Below are 22,224 nucleotides of genomic sequence, written 5' to 3'. Positions count from 1 at the left end.
AATAATAGATATTTTGTCTGACTTAAACTTAGAGAATTAAATAAAAAAAAAAGGTTAAAAATTCAGTTTTTTAAGAAGGCTGTGATACGGCCAAAAACAATTTTACGGCTTAACAAAAAAATAATTTTTTACAGAAAGAGGCGTAAGTATTTTTTTTGTATATATCTTTATCCTCGATGTGGGAATATCAAAAACGCGACTTAAACATAGAGTAACACCAGTTACACCAACCCAGTCTCGAGTTGCTTGTGGCAGTTTTGGATATTATAGATTATAATTGCCCGATAATTATGCTGCTGATTAAGTGCTGGCTCAGCAGGAGTTTATACCGTTTATAGCGCCTTACTCAAGGGCGCTACAGCATGAGATTAGTGGGGATTGAACCCACGACCTCATGTGTTGTGTAGCAAGTGTTCTTACCACTACACCACGTTGCCGGCATTTTCACAAGTCTATGGCAATAAGATCCGCTACATGGTAGCAAAGCGCAATTGTTTTGTTTTCGTGATCAGCTGATAACAAAGTTTTAAATTATTTAAAAGAACCTTAAACTGATTCAATAATTTATGACTTTTTAATCATGAAATGAAATAAGCAAGTTGGAAATACAAAAGCTTAAAATTTGTAAAGAAGTCTAACTAAACAGGTAAACTTTTAAATTGTTTTTTTTTAGTATATATGTCAGGTTAGACAGTTAGACAGTTCCAAATCAAATTTGTTTTATTGCCACACTTTTAAATGTTAAATTCATGTTTTTATCTGCCAAATATTATTTTAACTCATCAGGGTTTGTACTTTATATATAAAGGTTAAACTTTTGGCTGGGAGCTTTTATCTATATATTTTTTTAAAATTTATTTATTCTCGATGCGGGAACGACTTCATGATCTAAGCATAGACTGATTGAGTAACATCAGTAAACTGTTGCAGTTTAGAGTTGCATTTAGCAGTTGCTCTTGATGTGGGAAAGTCGAATGTGCGACTTAAACATAAAAGAACAACTGTTACCTCGTCCCAGTCTCGAGTTGCCTGTGGCAGTTAGGGATATTATAGATTATAATTGCCCGATAATTATTCTGCTGATTAAGCGCTGGCTCAGCAGGAGTTCATACTGTTTATAGCGCCTTACTCAAAGGCGATACAGCATGAGGGCAATAAGGGTCAAACCCAGGATCTCATATAGTAAAATCAAGTGTTCTGATTACTACACAATGCAGCTAACTGCCAAACACAACTTAGAACTGGGTTGACATAACAAATATTACTTCATGTTTAGAGCATAAATTCAACTTTTGCACACCAAGGATAATAAGTATACGTAGTTATTCATATATTATGTACTTTATGTAACTTTTTTTCTTGTAGGATGGCAGGTGATAGTGACCAAGTGATTCAAATGCAAGATATTAATCTTGACAGCAAAATACCTTTACTTCACAACTTAATATCAAGTGGGGGGAACACCCAGCTAATTAAAGAAACTGTCATCAAACATCCACATATCCTTGAACATAGAAATGAAGTAAAATTATCATTTTTTTTTGACTTTTTCTTAGTGTAAAAATTGTGTAAAAAAAGTTTTAATGCAAATTTTAATGCAAAAACCGGCAGCAGGGTGTAGTGGTAAAAACACTTGCTACACCACACATGAGGTTGTGGGTTCAATCCCCACTGCTCTCATGCTGTAGCACCGTTGAGTTAGGCGCCATAAACAGTATGAACTCCTGCTGAGCCAGCACTTAATCAGCAGCATAATTACTGGGAAATTTAATTTGTAATATCCCAAACTGCCACAGGCAACTCAAGACTGGGTCGGAGTAACTGATGCTCTATGTTTAAGTCGCGCATTCGACTTTCCCGCATCGAGGATAAAGATATATACAGAAAAAAAATGTTGTTTAAAGCACCTTACTTAAGAAAACTACAATACGAAAGCAGTTTGAATCAAACAGAGAACGTTGTGTAATGTTTTTTTATGCACAGCAAAATTTATTAATAATATTAAGGCAAGCAAAAGTATAACTTAAGTTAACATATTTAGGGTTTTTATATATCCCTGCTATTACCTTATGCAGTGTTTTGTTTATTTTTAAGCTATCAGGCTGAGTTAAGTCCCTCCAAAATGTTAATAAAAAGCAAGGGTGTATGTTAGGTTAACATATTATATATATATAGTTTTTGAATGCTATTGCGTATTAGTAAGTAATTTATAGGTTTTTGCAATTTATGCAATAAATTTGATTTAATATTCTAAAAAATTCATTAAATTTAAATTAAAACATAATTTTTGTTTTTTTTAATCTGATCTTAGCTATTAATTACTTTTTTTTTATTTTATTTTTAAAATTTTAGATGAATCAAACTTTATTACATGAAGCTAGCGAAGTGGGTGACGTTGACCTTGTGACCTTTTTATTGGGAGTCGGTAGTTATGAGGGGGCCCGTGACAATAATGAGTTCACCCCGTTGATCACTGGGGCACGACAAGGTCACCTGAATGTCGTTAAAGTAATTTGTAACAAGAAAAATATCGAACAAACTGATGTGGTGGGATTTTAATTTTTTTATTTAATTTTAAATAATTTTTATGTAAGTGATCCTTTCATACACTAGTCATATTAAGTTACAACCCCTGTTTTGGCCATGTCAAGTTACAACCCCTGTTTTGGTCATATTAAGTTATAATTCCTATTTTTTTTATATTAAGTTACAACCCCTATTTTGGTCATATCAAGTTACAAACCCCTGTTTTGGTCATATTAAGTTATAATTCCCTATTTTTTTCATAGCAAGTTACAACCCCTATTTTGGTCATATCAAGTTACAAACCCCGTTTTGTTTTGTATACTTCTACATTTTCTACATTAAAATTAATTAAATTTGTTTATCAAATTTAGAATGGCTGGTCAGCTTTAATGTGGGCATGTTATAAGGGAAATTTCGACACCGCAAGTTATTTAACTTCACAAGGAGCGGATATTAACCTTGTTGTTGCGGTGAGTTTTGACTGATTTGTGACCCTAAACAAGAATTGTGATTGTTAATAGGGTTGCTTTAAACTTTTCCTGTAACAATTTCTATAATACTATAACTTTTTTATGTTAAAAATTATAAATATATCAATTTTATGGCATAAACTTTTATTAAATTTTGTTACACCAACCTAGCCTTAAATTGCCTGTACCATTTTTGTTATCAGGACATGGTATTGCCTATTTATTATTTATAAACCTGCCAATGGCTGCAATTTAAATCAAATCCAAGACCTTTAAACATCATATACATAAAGCTTTAACCCAGCACCTTATATTATTATTGGTTAAAATTAGAAATCTATTACTTAAATTTTACTTGTCAGAATATGGCCTCTTGGTCGAAATATACCGGCAGCATGGTGTAATGGTAAGAACACTTGCTACACCACCATGAGGTCGTGGGTTTAATTTCCACTGCTCTCATGCTGTAGCGCTCTTAAGTAAGGCGTTATAGACGGTACGAACTCCTGCTGAGCCAGCACTTAATCAGCAGTATAATTATCGGGCAATTATAATCTATAATATCCCAAACTGCCACAGGCAACTCAAGACTGGGTCGGAGTAACAGTTGTTACTCTATGTTTAAGTCACGCATTCGACTTTCCCACATTGAGGATAAAGATATATACAAAAAAATATATATTTATATGAATAAATTGTCCACTAAGCTCGGTTGTTTATAGATTTATTGGTAATATTTAAACATTTTAATTGTTAAACTGTCAATTTTTATGATTTAGTACAACATGACTTGTTTGTTGTGGGCAGCTGGGAGAGGCTTTACTGAAATTGTTAAACTTTTGTGTTTAAAGAAAGCTAAAGTCAACCACGTTGATAAGGTATATAATATATATATACTTAAAATTTTAAAAAACTGGCAGCGTGGTGTAGTGGTCAGAACACTTGGCTTTGCTACATGTGGTCCTTGGTTCGATCCCTACTGCTCTTATGCTGTAGCACCTTTGAGTAAGGCGCTTTAAACGGCATAAACTCCTGCTGAGCCAGCACTTAATAAGCAGTATAATTATCGGGCAATTATAATCTATAATATCCCAAACTGGCAACGGCAAATGTTACTCTACGTTTAGTTGGTGAAGTCGACCTTCTTACATCGAGGATAAATAAATATATATTTAAAAAAAATGTAGATAAAATTTATATATTTTTATTTATGACCACTAAAATGTTAATTTAATTTTTAGTTTGGCAACTCTGCACTTATATGGGCATCTAGAAGGGGGTATCATGAAATAATTTCGATTTTAATAGCAAGTAATGCTGATCCCAACATAGTCGGTGCTAACGGGTGTAACGCTCTGATTAACTGTATTAAAGGTTAGTAAAAAACGGCAGAACACTTGCTAGACTACGTGATGTGGTGGGTTCAGTCCCCACTGCTCCCATGCTGTAGCGCCCTTAAGTAAGGCTTTATAAACGGTGTGAACTCCTGCTGAGCCAGCACTTAATCAGCTGCTTAATTATTGAAAAAATTTGATTTATAATATCTAAATCACAAAAGACTGGGTCGGAGTAACTGATGTTAACTTTATGTTTTGGTCGTCAAATCAACCTTCCACATTGAGGTTAAGGATATACAAAAAATTTTTTTTTTTAATATGCAGATTTGAGATGGTTTTCAAATATACAATATTTGATATTTTATGTTTAATTGGATTTTAATATAATTCTATTTTATTTCAAGCAGTTTTCAAGATTCTATTTTAAAATTACTTTTTTTGCCAATCTAAAGTTTTTTCACGTTTTAAAAAAAATTTTAATTTTTTTGGTAAAACTTTATTTTTTTTAGGTTTTCACGGAGAAAGTGTCGACTCTCTTCTTGCAGCACCGAACATCAACGTAAACCTACTTGATCGCGATGGTCACACCCCGCTGATGTTTGCCTCGAAACTTGGTTGTGATGTCATAATCACCCAACTACTGGAACGTGGAGCTTACCTTAACTCTACAGACAACCATGGTGACACTGCCCTCATCAAAGCGGTAAAACATGGACACTTGGGGGCAGTAAAGATCTTATTAGCAAGATATGCTGATGTAGATATAAGAAACAAGGTATTCATTAAAAACAAGTTGATTTAAATTGTTGTAATATGGTTGCAACTCTTAACTAATATTTGCGATAATTTACCTGCGAACCACAAACGGTATTTTTAAAATTTTTTTTACTTTAAATACTCACATCATTAACCAAGTCTTATCATATGTAAACCAAAACTTTATTTGTTTATTAAATTTTTAAAAATGTTTGTTTTTTAAAAGGAAAACAATTCTGCTCTTCATATTTCTTGTGAGCTTTCCAATATTGCCATGGTGACAGAGTTACTCACGTGTGACCCCAAGTTAGAGTCGATGAACCATATAGGGGAAACCCCCCTGTTGATAGGGGTAAAACATGGTTGCATTGAAGTTTGTAGGTTGTTAATTGAGAAGGGGGCAAATGTAGCAGCTTCGGATATTGTGAGTGGGATTTTTTTAATTGTTGTTTTTTGGTCATTTTTCTGATTTTTAAAAGACTATGTAGGTGCAGTCGTTAAAAACATTGGGCATCATTACATGAGGTACTGGGTTTGATTCCCACTTTGAGTTTTATTTTTAAAGGAAATTGTTTTTTATATTTATATATGTTTGATTCAATAGTTTACTTTTGGCACAGTCTGATATATTTTTGGATATTGTTTGCTGTGTTTATTTTACTTCGAATGATTTTAAACTAAAAATGACATAAAGTTCTTCATGTAGTAATGCCCAATGTTTTAACCAATGTACTAGACTACTTGCTTAATAAAAATGGTTAATTTTATTTTTGATCTTTATTAATTTTTTTTTGTTTGTTTATCACTATTGAAGTTCGGTATTGAACCAGACAAAAATTAAAAAAACCCAAAGTGGTTGTGAAGTAAAGTGGTAAAAATCTAATAAGTTTTTTATGTAATAGTCACCCATGCTTTACTATTGCAAAGATTGCTTTTTAAAAATTTTATAACGAATTCCTTTTAAAATTCATTTTTAAAAATTTTTATAATTTAAAATAAAAACATAAAGCAAAAAATCCAGCACTTTATATAATAACGCCAAATGGTTTTGCCATTGCACTACCTTAAATACTATAACTAATTCGTATTCTTTTCTATTCAATTTTTTTTTAATTTTTTTGTTATTTTTAAAAAAAATTTTTTTTTTTTTAGAATAAAAATACAAGCCTTCACTTTGCGATGAAATCCCAGAACTTCAAGTTAGTTGAAATGTTACTTTGCTCACCCAAGAATGTTCGGTTGTTATACCAAACTAACACTAGTGGGCAGTCTCCGTACACGATCGACGAGAAAAATGGAAGAGTTGTTTTAACTCATCTTTATGGTTCAAGTGAGTACAGCTTTATTTTTGTAAAATAAACAATTTTTTACGTTTTTTATAAATTTGCGTTTTTTAGTTATTTAACGTCTTGATATTGGATTTAATTTTTTTTTTTTGTTAGTTTTTAAAATTATTTGTTTATTATTCTCTATGTACAGGTTATTTTATTGCGAAATTTTAATATAGAGACTATATTAGTATTTTTAGAACATGTCTATATTTTTTTTAAATTTATGTTAACATAGACACTATTTTTTTCTTTTTTATAAATTTGTGTTTTTTTTAAAAAATTTTTTTCAATTAATTTATTCTTTTTTGCAAAGTTTTAAACACCAATTTTCTTATTTTTCATAAACAAATTTTACATTTTTTGCCCACTTTTTTATAGGCAGATTAAATATCAATATTTTTTTTTAATATTTGGATTGTTTTTATAGAGTTACTGACAACGAATCGAATCCATGATCACAGATTTGAAAGATGTAGTGGTGCGGTTGCTGCTATGATATCAGAACCAACGTTCGAGACACCATTCTGTGTTGGGCTTTATTCTAAATGGGAGGATAGCGTTAATTCTATTGTGGCCGAAGTTAAAAGTAAGTTTTATTAAAATTTGTTTTTTTTAAATTAAATTTTAAATTTTTTAAATAAAATTTTAAATTTTTAAATTAAATTTTAACATTTTTTTATATATTTAAAAAAAAATTTTTCAATTTAAAAAAAAAAAAATTTTTTCAACCTTTTAAAATTTTTTTCTTTAGAATATGTTTCATATTTTGCAACCCCTCCCAGCGCACCCCCCCATAAAATATCCTGGATGGTAATTCTAATCATTTGTTTATCTTCCATTTTTATCGGAACATTTTGTGCGTTTATTGCGCATGAACGAACAGTTGCTGGTGTTGTTTCTTCGTTTTCTTTGTTTTCAATTTCTCTATTTTTTATGGGTAAGTTTGCTGTTGATTTTTTATTCAATGTTGTTAAAACAAGTCAATAGCCTGTCCTGCGGTTGGACTTTTGTAATATAGTCACAACTCTGAACTAACATTTGTCTACGATAATTTACCCAAGCTTTCTATAGGTCTATAAATTAAACATTTATAAACATACATAACATCCAATAAGCTACATTATACAGATTGTGCCCAGTTAATTTAAACTTTGTCCAGTAGTATGGTAAACCGGTCAAGGCGTCGGACTACGAACTAAAAGGTTTCGGGTTCGAGCCACACCAATGCCACACTATTCACCCTTAAGCCCGGCGTTTACAGATAGCTTCAACACACCAAAAGGTTTCGGGTTTGAGTCGCACTAATGCCACACTATTCACCCTTAAGCCTGGCGTTTACTGATAGCTTAAACACACCAAAAGGTTTCGAGTTCGAGTCGCACTAATGCCACACTATTCGCCCTTGAGTCCGGCATTTACAGTTAGCTCAAACACACAAAAAAGTTTCGGGTTCGAGCTGCACCAATGCCAAACTATTCGCCCTTGAGCCCGGCGTTTACAGTTAGCTCAAACACACAAAAAAGTTTCGGGTTCGAGCCGCACCAATGCCACACTATTCACCCTTAAGCCCGGCGTTTACAGATAGCTTAAACACACCAAAAGGTTTTAGCACACCCTTACCCGATAAAAATATCAAAAAGTTATTCTCTTAAGGGGATATTTGCTGTATAAAATATATCTACAATAGGCTAAGGGTAAAAATTTACGTAAGTATTTTTTATTTAGTTTTTATTCATGTTGGTGCTAAATCAAATAAGTGGAATTGGTCAAAATCATGGAAAAAAATGTTGGAAAAAAAAGAAGAAAATTTAGAAAGTTTTTTTAAACTTATTTTTCTTCAACATTTTAATCATAATAACAACAAAAGAGTAAGGTAATATTTTTAGTTTATTTTTTATTCTGTTGTTTTATGTTTAAATTAGAAATAGACTAAAATCTTTATTTTGTTTTTACTAGCATTGTGGTGTAGTGTTTTGAACACTTAGCTTTAGTTAATAGGGTCCTGGGTTCAATCCCCACTGATCTCACGCTGTAGCGCCCTTGAGTAAGGCGCTATAAACGGTATGAACTCCTGCTGAGCCAGCACTTAATCAGCAGCTTAAATATTGGGCAATTATAATCTGTTATATCCCAAACTGCTTAAAGGAACTCGAGACTGGGCCAGAGTCTAGTTCTCTTATTTTCTTCTCAAAATAGTAAATTTTAACTATGTAAACCTAATTTTGTTATCACAGGCTAAACAAAGCCTAATTTTTTAGTTTTTATTGTTAAAATTTTAATTCTATCTTATTATTTCTGTTTTATTTTTTTTTAGATTTGTTTTTGCTGATTGTTTTGAGATTGAAAACATGAAAAAAGAAACAATTTTACGAGAAATAGTCAAACAAACTGCTGAGTCGTTAGAGAAACAATTTGGGTGGTTTCTTTTCAGGGTTGCCAGGTAAATAAAAAAAAATTAAAGTTCCAGGGTTTCCAAACAAAAATTTTTATAAGATAACATCAGTTACCTCAACCAAGTCTTTAGTTGACATTGTTAGTTTGGGATATTATTGATTATAATTTAAACCGGCAGCGTGTTGTAGTGGTAAGAACACTTGCTACACCACACATGAGATTGTGGGTTCAATCCCCACTGATCTCATGCTGTATCGCCCTTGAGTAAGGCGCTATAAACGGTATGAACTCCTGCTGAGCCAGCACTTAATCAGCAGCATAATTATCCGGCAATTATAATCTATAATATCTCAAACTACCACATGCAACTCGAGACTGGGTCGGAGTAACTGATGTTACTCTATGTTTAAGTCGCGCATTTGACTTTCCCACATCGAGGATAAAGGTATATACAAAAAAAAATTGACTAATAGTAATTGAGCCCAGCAGGAGTTTATACCATTTATAGTGGGGTGAAAGAACCCAGGACCTCATGTAATGTAGAAAGTGTTCTGACTACTACACCACGCTGCCGGTAAATTAAACAATTGTATAAACTAATTCTATTACTTAAATTTCTCAAATACAAAAAAATTCATAATATATTGTGTACTTTCAGAGTTTTTAAAATCAACGAAACCGAAAACTCAAAATGGAAATTTCGCTCAATTTGTTGCATTCCAACTGTCCTGTTCTTTATCCTCTTTATCATCAACACAATGGCCATTGTTCTAATTCTACTCTCCGCATATGGCCCTTCACCTTTGACCTCTGACCTTATGACCTTTAACATTATATTAGTAACCTTGGGGAGCATCAATGGTGCCATTGTCATAGCAACCACTCCACTTATTACTCAACTCGTGATATCACTCAATGGCACCACTCACGCTCACGATACAATTTCACTCAAAAACGAAGTAACAGCTCAAATTAATGCACTCAAGTTAATTGACTCGATAAACTCCACTCAGACTCGACTTTGTGTTGTTTTGAACTCACTTGATGCAAGTTTTACTCAAATTTTGCTTAACTCAATTAAAACAGTGTTGTCAGTTAATTCTGTGATAACAATTATTTGTATTGATCATGTGGCTGTGCAGGAAAAAGTTGGAAACACTACAGTCAGGTAAACATTAACATTTTGTATTTTTGGCCAATTTTTTTATGATAAAAGCTCCAAAAAATTGTTTGTCAGTTTAAAGTATTTTTATTATTGTATTTTTTTTACATTTATTTATCCTCGATGTGGAAAAGTCGAATGCGCGACCTAAACATAGAGTAACAACAGTTGCTCCAACCCAATCTTAAGTTGCTTTTGGCAGTTTGGAATATTATAGATTATAATTGTTACTCAAGGGTGATACATCATTAAAAAAAAATTTAAACCCAGGACCCCAAGTTGAGCAAAAACCTGTATAATAATAAATAAAAGAATTATCCCAAAAGTTTTTATAATGTAAATATTTGAATATAAACTAAGGTTAAAAATCCAATAATTATATTGTTGCAGCATTGAAGATTTTTCATATAATGAAAGTGGAATCGGTCAAAATATTGTCCAGTTGCCTATTTTTGTTTCAACAATTCAACAGAGAAAAAAGAAAAAGTAAATTTCTTTTAAAACTTTAACAATTTATTTTGCCTTTTTTTGTTTAAAATAATATTTTCTTTATAATATAAACAATGGTTGATTGTGATGTCATAGGGTTGGGGTGAGAAGATGTGAAAGTGAAACTAGTGGAGAAGATTACGATCAAGAACGGTAAAATTTTAAATTTTGGGTATAATTTTACAGTTAGTGACACCAAAAATACTTGTACAAGTTTTGTTTTTTTTGTTTTTGTTTCCATATAACCTTAAGGTGATTTTTCCATATAACCTTAAGGTGTCCGGGTCGAACCCGAAACTTTCCGGCTCGTAGTCCGACGCCATAACCGATTCACCACACTACCGGACAAAAAATAACAAAGCTCAGTGGGCAATATATATGTGTGTATATCCTATTTCTAGCCTTTCAAAAATAAAAACTATCAGTTGTGGTGTGCAGGTAAATTATCATGGCCAAAAATTGGTTAAGGGTTACAACCGGCAGCGTGGTGTAGTAGTGGTAAGAACACTTGCTACACTACCATGAGGTCGTGGGTTCAATCTCCACTGATCTTATGCTGTAGCGCCCTTGAGTAAGACGCTATAAACGGTATGAACTTCTGCTGAGCCAATATCAGCAGAATAATTATCGGGCAATTATAATCTATAACATCCCAATCTGCCACAGGCAACAGGCAACTTGAGCCTGGGTCGGAGTAACTGATGTTACTCTATGTTTAAGTCGCGCATTCGACTTTTCCACATCGAGGATAAAGATATATACAAAAAAAAAAACTATTACGACAATTTTAATACCAACTGCGGAACTAACACTTTTGCTAATTCTTTATTATAAACCAACACTATTGGACTAATATGTTAAAATGTAGTTATTTAAAGCTTGGATAAAATTATGTATGTTCATAGTATTTTAATAAAAATAACACCATTATAAGACAATAGCAAATGATTAATTTACAATAAAATAAATTGGTCAAAAAAATTATGAAAAATTAAAAATTGTCAAAAATAAAATAAAAAAATTGTTTATATTTTTAGAACCAACGAAAATACAAGTCCATTCAGTTTAATAAAGTGGCTCTCAAGTTGTTCTTGTTATCAATTAATCACCAACCATTCAATAAGAAGAATAGACAGTGTTATGACACTAACGGCTCATATGTTGAGGGCAGATAATGTGGAATTTACCTGGAGGAATGTATCGACTTGGGTTGTTATGACTGACTTGTGGCCGTACAAAACAACTTGTTTAATTTCTTATTGTGAGAAGGAACAAATTGCTGAGAATAAATCACTGAAATCTGTTTATTTTGAGTAAGTTTTTTTTCAATTTTTTACAGTTAAGTTAGTACTTTAATTTAATTTTTACCAAAATTTATATTTTTTTTGTATTATTTTTAAGAACAATCTTTTCAATAGCCTGCCCTAGAGTCGAAATTATAATTGTCATAATTAACCAGAGTTTTTTACTTAAATTTGTCACAATAATTTACCTACACACCACAAACGACAGTTTTATTTATTTTATAGACTCTAAAATTACACATACACCCATATTTATATTGCTAACATCATATATAGATTGATAATTATTTTGTTACATATCTTTTTTTTTTTTGTATATATCTTTATCCCCGATGTGAGAAAGTCGAATGCGCGACTTAAACATAGAGTAACAACTGTTACTCCGACCCAGTCTCGAGTTGCCTGTGGCAGTTTGGGATATTATAGATTATAATTGCCCAATAATTATGCTGCTGATTAAGTGCTGGCTCAGCAGGAGTTCGTGCCGTTTATAGCGCCTTACTCAAGGGTGCTACAGCATGAGAGCAGTGGGGATTGAACCTACGACCCCATGTGTGGTGTAGCAAGTGTTCTTACCACTACACCATGTTGCCGGTCTTTTTAATTGTAAAACATACATGTAAAACATTTTCTTCTTAAAGTTTAATTTTTGTTTGTGTAACCATTCTAAAGCTCCAGTTAACCAGTTGCTAGTACTCTACCAGTATAAGTTATGTATAATTTTTTATGAACGATCAAATATTTTATTCTAGAATTTGCAACCGATTATCCTCTCACCAATTATTTGACTCGGCCGATCAGGAAAGTTTTCAAGGATTTCTCACTTCCTCTCATTGTGACCTCACAGTTCACAACCTTTTCACCTTCGGACATTACACCATGTCCCTTGACCCCAAGCTTAAACACTTTGTCCCCAATTTTAAGCAGGGGAACTCGAATTATAGTTTATCTTCGAATTTGTCTGACGATGTGTCGGTTTTTGATTGGTCGATTGAAGATGTTTGTTACAGACTAAAAGCTTTGCCAGGTTGGAAAACTTTAATTTTTTTGAACAATTTTTTTTCAATTATTTATCTTGATGTAGGAAGGTCAACTTTGTGACCTAAACATAGAGTAACATCAGTTACTCCAATCCAGTCTCAGGTTGCCTTTGGCAGTTTGGGATATCATTGATCATATTTGCCTGATAATTAAGCTGCTAATTAAGTGCAGGCCCAGCTAGAGTTTATACTGTTTATAGCACCTTACTTAAGGGCACAACTGCATTAGGGCAGTGGGGATTGACCAAGACCTTGTTCAGTAAAACCAAGTGTTCTGACCACTACACCCTGCTGCTGTTTGTGTTAAAGAATTTTATTAATTAAAAAATTTTATTAAATTGTTTATGTGCAATTTTAATTTCAAGTATAAAGTATGATAATTAAATTGCTTTATAAATTTCTAGGTTTAAATATGTGTAACTTGCCTCGCTACGAGAACTTCATCCGAAAAAGTAACTTCCACGGTTTAGCTCTTGTTTCGTGCGATATTTCTGAGTTAAAAAAAGAAATTGGGGCTGCGTTCGGAGATTGGTGTCTCATTAAAAAGTTTGTCCTCGAGTCAAAAGGTTTCGTTAAAGGCGCTCGATCGGCGATGACATCACAACTAGGTTCACCTATGATGTCACAGAATGGGTTTGTGAGGTCACAAGTTAACTCATCAATGATGTCACAATTGGACAGTGATTCGCGATTTGATGAATTTGGTATAAACCTTATTTTTAATTAAAAAATATATTTCTTTAAAAAAAATATACGATATACATTTGTTTATGTTTGTAAGTCTAATTTATGGGCCTGCAAAAATATAAAATCTACCATTTGCCGCGCGTGGGTGAATAAATGCGGCTTGCGGGTAAATATTAGTTGAGAGTTGCAACCAAATTACGAAATTGAAAATGCCTTTTGTTGCACAACTAACTATTTTTTCGAATATTATAAAGCAAATTTGTTTTGTGAATATTTTTATTTAACCTTTTAGTTTTATCGGAGGAGGGAAACCACCCTCTATTATCAGGGTTGCCAAGAAATGAACAATACGCTTACAATCAAGCTTTTAAGGAATATTTACAACTTAACCCCAACGCTGTGTCCTCTAAAATGACCTTTGACCCAGTGACCCCAAACTTGAACCTTGATCGAATGACCCCTAAGAATAACAATGAGAGACAATGTAAATTAATGACTGATAACAATGGAAACAATGGAGTTTTGGACAATGAGGTTCTACCATTACTTAATGGTGATATTAATGCTAATGCATAAGTAAAAAATAAAACATAAAAGTTTCAAAAATGCTAATTTTTTATAAATACGATTCTTAAATCTTGATGTTAAATATATAAAAATTTTAGGTTTAAGATTTTTATGTTTTTATGTGATGGTTTAAAATATAGTTTTTTGAATTGTATAACTTTTTAAGGGTGCTATTTAATAGCATTAAAAGGCATTAGCAAATGCATAAGTAAAACAAAACAAAGTTTATTTTAAATTGCGAAGTTTTCTATAAATACGTTATATCTTGGTTTTGAATAATCATGCCTAAATATTTAAGTTTTTATTTTTATATATAAGTTTGTAAGTTAGAAATCATTTTTTAGTATATATTTTTTTAAATTGCGCTAAGATTCTATTTTATCTATAACCATGTGTTTCAAATTAAGATATTAAAATTAATTTTTTTAATTATGTTTGATTAAAAATACAAAGTATGCTAATTTCTAGTTTTACTTATGTTAAAATTAGAATTAAAATGTTTTTGCATGTTTTTAAAGGGTGCTTTATGAGTTATACATTGTGAAATTATTTTCGTAAACTTTTCAATATTGTAATTTTTCAATATTTAAAATATTTTTTTTTAGTGCATTATCTTTTTGTATTTATATTTTTTAAAGTTTTTAATGTAATTTTTTTTATTATTTAATTTGTAAGACCAACCTTTGTTTTAACGTTTAAATTATATGTAAACAATCATTTTTTTATTTTAAATTAAATATTAATTTAAAAAATCAATTTGTTATAATAAAATATTTAATAATAATCAAATTTATTTAAATGTTGTTTATGGTGTTTTATCATTGTCAACAAATTTGTTGTTAATAAATATTTAATATTGTGACGCTATTTTATTTTCACATAAAAAGTTATACATTAACATACAAAAGAAACAAGTGCATAATATTTCAAATATAAATTGATTTTAGTTTAATTTAAAAGAAAACTAAAAAATTGCGCTTGCCGGGATTCGACCATACGGGCTTTTACGTTTTCTTTTACGTTTTCTCTCAACGCTTTTTTTTGTTAAACAGAGTTAAAATAAGCGAAATGTTAGATTTAAAACGTAAATGTTTTTAGAGCCCAACATAATATCGAAATCAAAGATTTCGAACCATAATTATTGAAGTGTAACAATACAACTAATATTCTCTTTAATAAGTATTAGCCAACCCCACGCAGAAATGCAAGGATTGAAAGACAACACACTTTAAATGTTTCTAAATTGTAAGGTTAGTATACCATAAAATAATTCTCAAAAACAAAAAATTTTTTACTATTTTTTTATCTTGTGTAATCGAACCCAAGGAGACTGCTTACTAGTCTATAGCGTTACGCGTTAAGCCAACTTGACGGAATTAATGTAATATTACGCGGCAAATACTAATTACAAAGATAGTATTATTTTTTGTCATAGGCTAGTATACGAATTTCTCCCCCCAAAAAAACTTATTTTTAATCGAATTTGGTAAAAACAACAAGGCCTATAGCCTTGTAGAAAATTAGCTTATTTAAAAAACAATTATATTTTTTTTTATATTTGATAATTTCTGTTTTACATAAATTTTTTTAAAATTCTTTATCTACTCTATTAGTTTAAAATTTTTAAAGTTTTTGGTAATTTTTTTGGCAAATATTAAATGGTAAATACATAAAGTCAAAATTTTTTTCAAAAAATCACAATTTTTAAATTGAATTTTATTTATACCAATTAAAACGCATTGACCTAATTAGTGTATTTATAAAAAACCAATGCTATTGCATATAAATTTAAAAAAAAAAAATTTAAATCGAAAAATAATTGTTCTATTAGAACCGCACAGGTCCAATTAACGTCTTTACAAAATATTTTTTGAAAATATTAATATTCATAAAAGTTATGAAACTTTTATTAAAATTTTATGAAATCTCAAAACCGAAAATTTAATATTTTATTAGACGTACATTGGGCTAACTAACATTCAAGATAAAACATTTCGCAAAAATTTTCGGTAGAACAAAAGTTAGAGCTAATTTTTATTTTGGGTTTAATTAGGTCACGTGATATTTTTGGCCAATGATATTGCATATAAATTTTTTTAAAAAAATTTAAAATTTTAAATCATAAAATAATTGCTTCGTGAAAACTGCACAGGTCCAATTAACGTGTTTACAAAATATTTTTCGAAAATATTAATATTCATAAAAGTTATGACACTTTTATTAAAAATTTATGAAATCTCAAAACTTAAAATTTTATATTTAAGTAGACGCGCATTGACGTAACTAACATTCAAGATAAAACATTTTGCAAAAATTTTCATTAGAACAAAAGTTAGAGCTAATTTTTATTTTGGGTTTAATTAGAGGTCACGTGATATTTTTGGTCAATGATATTGCATATGAATTTAAAAAAAAATAAAAAATTTTAAATCAAAAAAGAATTGCTTTGTAAGAACTGCACAGGTCCAATTAACGTGTTTACAAAATATTTTTCGAAAATATTAATATTCATAAAAGTTATGACACTTTTATTAAAAATTTATGAAATCTCAAAACCTAAAATTTTATATTTAAGTAGACGTGCATTGACGTAACTTACATTCAAGATAAAACATTTTGCAAAAATTTGCATTAGAACAAAAGATAGAGATAATTTTTATTTTGGGTTTAATCAGGTCACGTGATATTTTTGGCCAATGATATTGCATATAAATTTTTTTTAAAAAATAAAAAATTTTAAATCAAAAAATAATTGTTCTGTTAGAATTGCACGGGTCCAATTAACGTGTTTACCAAATATTTTTCGAAAATATTAATATTCATAAAAGTTATGACACTTTTATTAAAAATTTATAAAATCTCAAAACCTAAAATTTTATATTTAAGTAGAATTGCATTGACGTAACTAACATTCAAGATAAAACATTTTGCAAAAATTTTCATTAAAACAAAAGTTAGAGCTAATTTATTTTGGGTTTAATTAGGTCACGTGATATTTTTGGCCAATGATATTGGATATAAATTAAAAAAAATAAATAAAAAATTTTAAATCAAAAATAATTGCTCTGTTAGAATTGCACGGGTCCAATTAACGTGTTTACCAAATATTTTTTGAAAATATTAATATTCATAAAAGTTACGACACTTTTATTAAAATTTTATAAAATATCAGAACTTAAAGTTTTATATTTTATTATACGTACATTGGCCTAACTAACATTCAAGATAAAACATTTCGCAATAATTTTTATTAAAACAAAAGTTAGAGCTAATTTTTTTGGGTTTAATTAGGTCACGTGATATTTTTGGCCAATGATATTGCATTTGAATTTTTTTAAAAAATAAAAAATTTTAAATCAAAAAATAATTGCTCTGTTAGAATTGCACAGGTCCAATTAACGTGTTTACCAAATATTTTTTGAAAATATTAATATTCATAAAAGTTATGACACTTTTATTAAAATTTTATGAAATCTCAAAACCTAAAATTTTATATTTTATTAAACGTACATTGACTTAACTAACATTCAAGATAAAACATTTCGCAAAAATTTTCGGTAGAACAAAAGATAGAGATAATTTTTATTTTGGGTTTAATTTGGTCACGTGATATTTTTGGCCAATGATATTGCATATAAATTTAAAAAAAAAAATAAAAAATTTTAAATCAAAAAATAATTGCTCTGTTAGAATTGCACATGTCCAATTAACTTGTTTAACAAATATTTTTTGAAAATATTAATATTCATAAAAGTTATGACACTTTTATTAAAATTTTATAAAATCTCAAAACCTAAAATTTTATATTTTATTAGACGTACATTGGCCTAACTAACATTCAAGATAAAACATTTCGCAAAAATTTTCATTAGAACAAAAGTTAGAGCTAATTTTTATTTTGGTTTTAATTAGGTCATGTGATATTTTTGGCCAATGATATTGCATATAAATTTAAAAAAAAATAAAAAATTTTAAATCAAAAAATAATTGCTCTGTTAGAATTGCACAGGTCCAATTAACTTGTTTACCAAATATTTTTTGAAAATATTAATATTCATAAAAGTTATGACACTTTTATTAAAAATTTATGAAATCTCAAAACCAAAAATTTTATATTTAAGTAGACGCGCATTGACGTAACTAACATTCAAGATAAAACATTTCGCAAAAATTTTCATTAGAACAAAAGTTAGAGCTAATTTATTTTGGGTTTAATTAGGTCACGTGATATTTTTGGCCAATGATATTGGATATAAATTAAAAAAAATAAATAAAAAATTTTAAATCAAAAATAATTGCTCTGTTAGAATTGCACGGGTCCAATTAACGTGTTTACCAAATATTTTTTGAAAATATTAATATTCATAAAAGTTACGACACTTTTATTAAAATTTTATAAAATATCAGAACCTAAAGTTTTATATTTTATTATACGTACATTGGCCTAACTAACATTCAAGATAAAACATTTTGCAATAATTTTTATTAAAACAAAAGTTAGAGCTAATTTTTTTGGGTTTAATTAGGTCACGTGATATTTTTGGCCAATGATATTGCATTTGAATTTTTTTAAAAAATAAAAAATTTTAAATCAAAAAATACTTCTTCTGTTAGAACCGCACAGGTCCAATTAACGTGTTCACAAAATATTTTTTTTAAATATTAATATTCATAAAAGTTATGACACTTTTATTAAAAATTTATCAAATCTCAAAACCTAAAATTTTATATTTAAGTAGACGTGCATTGACGTAACTTACATTCAAAATAAAACATTTTGCAAAAATTTTCATTAGAACAAAAGTTAGAGCTAATTTATTTTGGGTTTAATTAGGTCACGTGATATTTTTGGCCAATGATATTGCATATAAATTTTTTAAAAAAAATAAAAAATTTTAAATCAAAAAATAATTGCTTCGTGAAAACTGCACAGGTCCAATTAACGTGTTCACAAAATATTTTTCGAAAATATTAATATTCATAAAAGTTATGACACTTTTATTAAAATTTTATAAAATCTCAAAACCTAAAATTTTATATTTTATTAGACGTACATTGGCCTAACTAACATTCAAGATAAAACGTTTCGCAAAAATTTTCATTAGAACAAAAGTTAGAGCTAATTTTTATTTTGGTTTTAATTAGGTCATGTGATATTTTTGGCCAATGATATTGCATATAAATTTAAAAAAAAATAAAAAATTTTAAATCAAAAAATAATTGCTCTGTTAGAATTGCACAGGTCCAATTAACTTGTTTACCAAATATTTTTTGAAAATATTAATATTCATAAAAGTTATGACACTTTTATTAAAATTTTATGAAATCTCAAAACCTAAAATTTTATATTTTATTAGACGTACATTGGCCTAACTAACATTCAAGATAAAACGTTTTGCAAAAATTTTCGGTAGAACAAAAGTTAGAGCTAATTTTTATTTTGGTTTTAATTAGGTCACGTGATATTTTTGGCCAATGATATTGCATATGAATTTAAAAAAAAAAAATAAAAAATTTTAAATCAAAAAATAATTGCTTCGTGAGAACTGCACAGGTCTAATTAACGTGTTCACAAAATATTTTTCGAAAATATTAATATTCATAAAAGTCATGACACTTTTATTAAAAATTTATGAAATCTCAAAACCGAAAATTTTATATTTCAGTAGACGCGCATTGACGTAACTAACATTCAAGATAAAACATTTCGCAAAAATTTTCATTAGAACAAAAGTTAGAGCTAATTTTTTGGGGGTTTAATTAGGTCACGTGATATTTTTGGCCAATGATATTGAATATAAATTTAAAAAAAAAAATAAAAAATTTTAAATCAAAAAATACTTCCCCTGTTAGAACCGCACAGGTCCAATTAACGTGTTCACAAAATATTTTTTTTAAATATTAATATTCATAAAAGTTATGACACTTTTATTAAAAATTTATCAAATCTCAAAACCTAAAATTTTATATTTAAGTAGACGTGCATTGACGTAACTTACATTCAAAATAAAACATTTTGCAAAAATTTTCATTAGAACAAAAGTTAGAGCTAATTTATTTTGGGTTTAATTAGGTCACGTGATATTTTTGGCCAATGATATTGCATATAAATTTTTTTTAAAAAATAAAAAATTTTAAATCAAAAAATAATTGTTCTGTTAGAATTGCACGGGTCCAATTAACGTGTTTACCAAATATTTTTCGAAAATATTAATATTCATAAAAGTTATGACACTTTTATTAAAAATTTATAAAATCTCAAAACCTAAAATTTTATATTTAAGTAGAATTGCATTGACGTAACTAACATTCAAGATAAAACATTTTGCAAAAATTTTCATTAAAACAAAAGTTAGAGCTAATTTATTTTGGGTTTAATTAGGTCACGTGATATTTTTGGCCAATGATATTGGATATAAATTAAAAAAAATAAATAAAAAATTTTAAATCAAAAATAATTGCTCTGTTAGAATTGCACGGGTCCAATTAACGTGTTTACCAAATATTTTTTGAAAATATTAATATTCATAAAAGTTACGACACTTTTATTAAAATTTTATAAAATATCAGAACCTAAAGTTTTATATTTTATTATACGTACATTGGCCTAACTAACATTCAAGATAAAACATTTCGCAATAATTTTTATTAAAACAAAAGTTAGAGCTAATTTTTTTGGGTTTAATTAGGTCACGTGATATTTTTGGCCAATGATATTGCATTTGAATTTTTTTAAAAAATAAAAAATTTTAAATCAAAAAATAATTGCTCTGTTAGAATTGCACAGGTCCAATTAACGTGTTTACCAAATATTTTTTGAAAATATTAATATTCATAAAAGTTATGACACTTTTATTAAAATTTTATGAAATCTCAAAACCTAAAATTTTATATTTTATTAAACGTACATTGACTTAACTAACATTCAAGATAAAACATTTCGCAAAAATTTTCGGTAGAACAAAAGATAGAGATAATTTTTATTTTGGGTTTAATTTGGTCACGTGATATTTTTGGCCAATGATATTGCATATAAATTTAAAAAAAAAAATAAAAAATTTTAAATCAAAAAATAATTGCTCTGTTAGAATTGCACATGTCCAATTAACTTGTTTAACAAATATTTTTTGAAAATATTAATATTCATAAAAGTTATGACACTTTTATTAAAATTTTATAAAATCTCAAAACCTAAAATTTTATATTTTATTAGACGTACATTGGCCTAACTAACATTCAAGATAAAACGTTTCGCAAAAATTTTCATTAGAACAAAAGTTAGAGCTAATTTTTATTTTGGTTTTAATTAGGTCATGTGATATTTTTGGCCAATGATATTGCATATAAATTTAAAAAAAAATAAAAAATTTTAAATCAAAAAATAATTGCTCTGTTAGAATTGCACAGGTCCAATTAACTTGTTTACCAAATATTTTTTGAAAATATTAATATTCATAAAAGTTATGACACTTTTATTAAAATTTTATGAAATCTCAAAACCTAAAATTTTATATTTTATTAGACGTACATTGGCCTAACTAACATTCAAGATAAAACGTTTTGCAAAAATTTTCGGTAGAACAAAAGTTAGAGCTAATTTATTTTGGGTTTAATTAGGTCACGTGATATTTTTGGCCAATGATATTGGATATAAATTAAAAAAAATAAATAAAAAATTTTAAATCAAAAATAATTGCTCTGTTAGAATTGCACGGGTCCAATTAACGTGTTTACCAAATATTTTTTGAAAATATTAATATTCATAAAAGTTACGACACTTTTATTAAAATTTTATAAAATATCAGAACCTAAAGTTTTATATTTTATTATACGTACATTGGCCTAACTAACATTCAAGATAAAACATTTTGCAATAATTTTTATTAAAACAAAAGTTAGAGCTAATTTTTTTGGGTTTAATTAGGTCACGTGATATTTTTGGCCAATGATATTGCATTTGAATTTTTTTAAAAAATAAAAAATTTTAAATCAAAAAATACTTCTTCTGTTAGAACCGCACAGGTCCAATTAACGTGTTCACAAAATATTTTTTTTAAATATTAATATTCATAAAAGTTATGACACTTTTATTAAAAATTTATCAAATCTCAAAACCTAAAATTTTATATTTAAGTAGACGTGCATTGACGTAACTTACATT

General features: G+C 28.5%; 1 protein-coding gene across 1 annotated transcript; it reads left to right on the top strand.

Annotated features, from left to right (window-relative positions):
• The first annotated feature begins 504 nt into the window (after window positions 1-504).
• LOC145742046 (kinase D-interacting substrate of 220 kDa B-like) lies at window positions 505-14,211 on the top strand. Its single transcript, XM_082559789.1, has 20 exons — window positions 505-646; window positions 1,366-1,522; window positions 2,353-2,547; window positions 2,898-2,996; window positions 3,776-3,874; window positions 4,238-4,370; window positions 4,843-5,108; window positions 5,316-5,513; window positions 6,242-6,419; window positions 6,848-7,006; window positions 7,172-7,357; window positions 8,146-8,293; window positions 8,735-8,860; window positions 9,473-9,982; window positions 10,367-10,462; window positions 10,562-10,618; window positions 11,503-11,778; window positions 12,522-12,796; window positions 13,214-13,513; window positions 13,789-14,211. The coding sequence occupies exons 2-20, from the start codon at window positions 1,367-1,369 to the stop codon at window positions 14,070-14,072; spliced, it is 3,741 nt and encodes a 1,246-aa protein (XP_082415915.1). The 5' UTR covers window positions 505-646; window position 1,366; the 3' UTR covers window positions 14,073-14,211.
• Window positions 14,212-22,224: the final 8,013 nt, after the last annotated feature.

Source organism: Corella eumyota, chromosome 2, assembly GCF_963082875.1.
Source record: "Corella eumyota chromosome 2, kaCorEumy4.1, whole genome shotgun sequence".
NCBI lineage: Eukaryota > Metazoa > Chordata > Ascidiacea > Phlebobranchia > Corellidae > Corella > Corella eumyota.
The sequence above is the reverse complement of the archived record's forward strand: the minus strand, read 5'-3'. Positions and strand labels throughout refer to the sequence as shown.